Genomic DNA, 5,175 nt, shown 5'->3' with positions numbered 1-5,175 from the left:
AGTCGTGGAGTTTCTGTTTTGACAGACCTTTTGTGTATTTATTTTGCAATTTTTTACAAAGTCCAAATTTTATTGAGAAAAAGGAAAGATCCTTTCTGCTAATGTCTAGCAATTGTGACAACTTCCATTTGATTCTGTCATTTTTTATAATGAATGCCTGTTTAGCTTTGACTAAAATGTAATGATAGTTCAATTTTTAAATTTAGGTAACTGATGTCAGTGAGGCAAAACCATTGCTGCAGCCTACAAGCTACAATTATTTGGTGTAAAACACAAGTTTAATTTTTATCCAAAAAAAAATCACAAGTTTAATTCAACAGATCAACATTGAAAAAACTATTAGACACCAAGTGCACTCACACATAAAGAATAAAGTTGATACAGAATCAAAATATAACAGGACATGGAGATTATGATCAAGAGATGAATCTTCTTATTAATTTTAACTGCTTATTAAATTACAATAATCCAAATAATAGTGAAAAACTACATAAAGAGTATTTTCTTTACAATGAAGGAAATGTTAAAAATTCAAAAAATACAAAGTGAAACAAAGGAGATTAGACCTCAACACAATACTATCATATAACTATCTACAAGCAAGTGTTCATTGCCTCTTCTTGTTTAGGAAATTGAGCAGTGGTCTCTCAGGGACAGGAAGGAACTTCACAACCCAACCAATAGGCCAAGAAATAGCTGCCATTAAAATGCATGCACCCCATTGCCCCCAATTCAACCTTTCAGTGTCTGCAAATTTCTTCAAAAATTCCACCATCAATACTTGAAGCACAATGGTTATACCCATAATCCCCATAAACAACTTGTTCCTATGAATCCCCTTGAAAACATTCTTTTGCTCGAGGTTCCTTGCATTAAACTCATTAAACACTTGGCACAGCACAAATGTGTTAAAAATCAATGTGTCATTTACCTCTGAACTTACCTTAAATATAGCCTCACCCTTAAATTGTAGTATTAGTAGAATTGTGATTTGGTACAGAGCTTGAGCTAAGAGATTTCTCCACATGATGTTCGTGATGAGAGGTTCAGTTCTACCTACTGGAGGTTTGTCCAGTAAATCCATCGTAGGCTTCTCTGTTGCCAGAGCTAGAGCACCTAAAGTGTCCATTATTAAGTTCACCCACAAGAGTTGAACTGCTGTTAATGGCACTTCTCCTGCTGATACTGCAGCAACAAAGTTAATTGCAAGTGCTGCAACATTCACCGTAAGTTGAAATTGAATGAACTTTTGAATGTTGTTATAGACACATCTTCCCCACTTCATAACTGTCACAATTGAGGCAAAATTGTCATCCAATATAACTATATCTGAGCTCTCTTTTGCAACTTCAGTACCTTGTATCCCCATAGAAAGTCCTATATCAGCTTCCTTTAATGCTGGAGCATCATTGGTGCCATCTCCTGTGACTGCTACTACACAACCTTTTTGCTTGAGGCATTGAACCATCAGGAGCTTATCAAATGGGGAGGATCGTGCCATCACACATATTTTCTCCACTATCTCTAGTCTTTCTTCAGGACATAAGTTTCTAAATACCTCACCTTCAATTACTGCTTTTTCTGTGTCATGATTAGGCTTAAGGATGCCACATTCTGTGGCTATGGCTTTGGCTGTGAAAACATTGTCTCCTGTGATCATTTTGACATTTACTCCTGCTTGTTGGCAATCTTGTACAGCTTTCTTGACACCTGGACGACAAGGATCTTTAATACCAACAAGTCCTAAGAGGGTGAGGCCGTCTTCTTTTACCTTTTGAGTTCCTTCATCTTCTTTTGTCACTTCTGAATGTGCAAAAGCAATGCACCTGAGGCTGCTGGCCGCCATTCCTTGAATAATTTGCTCAAACACCAACTTTTTGTCATTGTCAAGATTTTTGATATTGCCAGAAGCATCGTAGTACTTTGAACACAAATTGAGTACAATCTCAGCTGCTCCTTTCCAATGTGCATGAATTTTATTGTCTGCTTTCCTTTGAATCAAAACCCCACTTCTTTTCTTCTTTGAATTGAAAGCTTCCACATAAAGGATGGTGCAATTTTGCATTAACTGCTCCATGTTCATGTCCAAATCAAGAACAGCCCATGATAGAATAGCCTTTTCTGTTGGACTACCTGAAAACTCGTATTCAGAATCTGTTAATGATTTAGACTTGTAAATACTACCTGTTGTGTTAAGGGCAACTCCTTCTTGGATCAATTGAAGAACATCTGAATTGACTGATGATTTATGAGGTTTCTCTTCTATTAGTTGTTGTCCAAACCAAAACTTAGTTACCTTCATTTGATTGAGCGTGAGAGTCCCAGTCTTATCAGTACAAATGGTTGTAGTAGACCCCATAGTCTCACAAGCGGAGAGCTTCCTCACCATAGCCATATCAGCCATCATCTTCTTCATGGAATAGGCTAGAGTCAAAGTCACAGCCAATGGAAGCCCTTCTGGTATCGCAACAACAACAATAGTGACTGCATCAGCAATAATTCCCACAACTCCATTAACTACGTCGTCAAACTTGGTTTTGCTCCCATTGAACTCTTTGTTCCCATTCTCATCTGTTGTGTTCCCTGTGAAGTAGCGGACTAATAGCACAACAAGAACAAGAAAAGCCACAGCCAAACCAACCTTGCCTATAGCAGAAGTAAGCTTATTGAGGCGAGCTTGCAAAGGGGTTTCTTCATTGTTGTCTCTGCTTATTGTAGACATCATTTGACCCCATGTTGTGTTCGTACCAACAGAAGTAACGAGCATTTTGGCGAACCCATCTGCCACTTTCGTGCCAGAGAACAAAAATGGGTTTTTGTCGCCGTTAATCTCAACGAGGTCGCTCTCACCTGTCATGCTTGACTCATCAACTTTCAAAGAATGGCCTTCCAAGAATAAGCCATCAGCAGGAACTTGGTCTCCAATCTTCAGCAACACAACATCGCCGACCACAATGTCGTATATAGAAACTTGTTGCCGCCGACCACTTCGTAGAACATCGACTTGGATGTTGTTGCTAACCTGAGACAGCTTGTCGAACTGTCTATTCTGTCTGAAGTTACTGATGGAAGACACAGCAATGACTAGAAAAACAGCAACGAATATACTTCCTCCATCGTACCATCCTTCTTTGATTCCATTCTCTTTGATCCCAAAGCCAAGAGACAGAGCAGCACAAGCCAAGAGAATGAGAATGGTGGGGTCCTTGAAGCCTTCAATCACAAAATGAAAGAAGCCTCTTGCAGGTGGTTTCGGGTAAGTGTTGGAACCAAACGCTTCACGTCGTCGATTGACGCCATTGGTATCATCATCATCACCACCACCGCCATTGACTCCATAATCTATGTCGATCTTTAGAGCAGAGACCACGCCACTGACACCACCAAGACTCTGAAGTGTCTCAGAATTTTTCTCCTTCACGAGATTGGTGAGGGTGGTTTGGCTAACACCGAATGAAAGATCAGTGTTTAAATCGATAACAGTGTAGGAGAAAGAAGGTGATAACTTGGACCTGTTCTTGTTCTTCTTGGTGGTGGTAAGAACATTGGAAGTGAAGTGAGAAAAGAGAGCTCTACAGCAATAGATGCTAAAAAAAGCCGATTGCCATTTTCTTTTGGGTTTTCTAAGGTTGTGAGGGACATTCAAAAGTGTCTGTATACGCTCCATATTGGTGACGAAGGGCATAGACATGTTTACTTCAGAAGCAATAAACTCAAAAATATGCAGTGAGCTTGTTAAGGAAAAGATCAGAGCTGAACAATGTATTATAGATGTCTAGGTACTGAAATATGAATGAAGGATTATGAAGATGCTGTAACTGAAGAACACAGCGAGCAATAGCCGAAACTTGTATACGCAGTGAGATGAAGAACAGAAAGGTTAACAAGACGTACCAGGGAGATCACGTAAACTTGTATTCGCTGTGAGATGATGAACTGAGAGCTTATATATATATACATACGTACACACACAAAGGACCCTAACGCGGCGCGGGAGTTTCTTAGAAAATGGGCCTGTACTTTGTCGCTTTAATTATGGACTGGAGGCCCAGCTTGCTTGACAAGTTAATGAGAGTTAGAAAACAATTGTTATTTGTCATTAAATATAAAAATATTTTCCATCAAGTCTAATTGTGGTTTAAATAGAATTGTCTTCGTGTGTAGCCGGAAAAATGTCGGTCATCCAAAAATTTAAAAAATATAAAAACACCCAACTTGTCTCAAGTGCGATTACTATACTTAAACTAATGATTCTTATATATATATATATATATATATATATTTTTTTTTTTTTGAATAAACGAAAGTTTAAGCTGGATTTTAAAAGATTTACCAGAAATGCGCTATGCATAAGTTTGATAGTACTATGATTATTATTTTACATATTTGGTGCTAATATTTTATATTGCTTTCACTCAAACGCGTTAGGTACTGTCATGTTATCCTCCTACATGCTTTTTTTTTTTTGGCCAACCTCCTAACATGTTTTAATATAATTCATTAAAATTAATAATTTATGCACTTCCACTTTAACATAAAACAAATGCCTGTACATAAGGTCATTTTTATGACACAACAAATTAAAGACAAAATCGTTGAGATCATTCAACGCAATCCACACTTCCCCTAGCATATAATTATTTTGCAAATTTGAAGGACTTGTGTGCCATTAATTTTCGAACAAAGGACCCAGTTGTCATTTATCCCATTTTTATACACTTTTTTGACAAATTAAGTAGGGCTCATTTGGCTTGCAGAATGTGACTATTAACAAAAAAGGATAAAAGAAAGGAAAAGAAATCAACATTTAGGTAGTTGGTATACGTATAGACACAAAAAAGTTTGAGGGTTGAGTTTATATTTGGTTGAATGAAAATATTGAGATCATATATGAAAGAAAGAGGAGTAAACTGTTATTATACACGTAGAATAAATATTATGAATAATAATTATTAATAATAAAATATGTCAAAACAATTATTTTAATTGTCATTATTAATAAGATATAATATAATATAACCAAAAAAATTAGTTCAGTTGGTAAGGTAACCTAAAAGATTGTTAATTTAAATTATGTTAACAATGTGAGGACCTTGTTAATATACGACTCATAAATATCCAAGTGTTTTGTGAGCTTGAAGAAATACCAAAACTCAACTCGTCTAATTAAACTTT

The 5,175-nt window shown here is 36.8% G+C and overlaps 1 protein-coding gene across 1 annotated transcript; it reads right to left on the bottom strand.

The window, feature by feature from the left end:
* Positions 1 to 423: 423 nt before the first annotated feature.
* Positions 424 to 3,917, bottom strand: LOC129320786 (putative calcium-transporting ATPase 13, plasma membrane-type). Its single transcript, XM_054966386.1, has one exon. The coding sequence runs from the start codon at positions 3,689 to 3,691 to the stop codon at positions 608 to 610; it is 3,084 nt and encodes a 1,027-aa protein (XP_054822361.1). The 5' UTR covers positions 3,692 to 3,917; the 3' UTR covers positions 424 to 607.
* Positions 3,918 to 5,175: the final 1,258 nt, after the last annotated feature.

The sequence above is a fragment of the Prosopis cineraria genome, unplaced genomic scaffold (genome assembly GCF_029017545.1).
Source record: "Prosopis cineraria cultivar Desert tree isolate PC_DT_omini unplaced genomic scaffold, ASM2901754v1 PC9, whole genome shotgun sequence".
NCBI classification, from domain to species: Eukaryota; Viridiplantae; Streptophyta; class Magnoliopsida; order Fabales; family Fabaceae; genus Prosopis; species Prosopis cineraria.
This window is presented reverse-complemented; position numbering and strand designations above follow the sequence as displayed.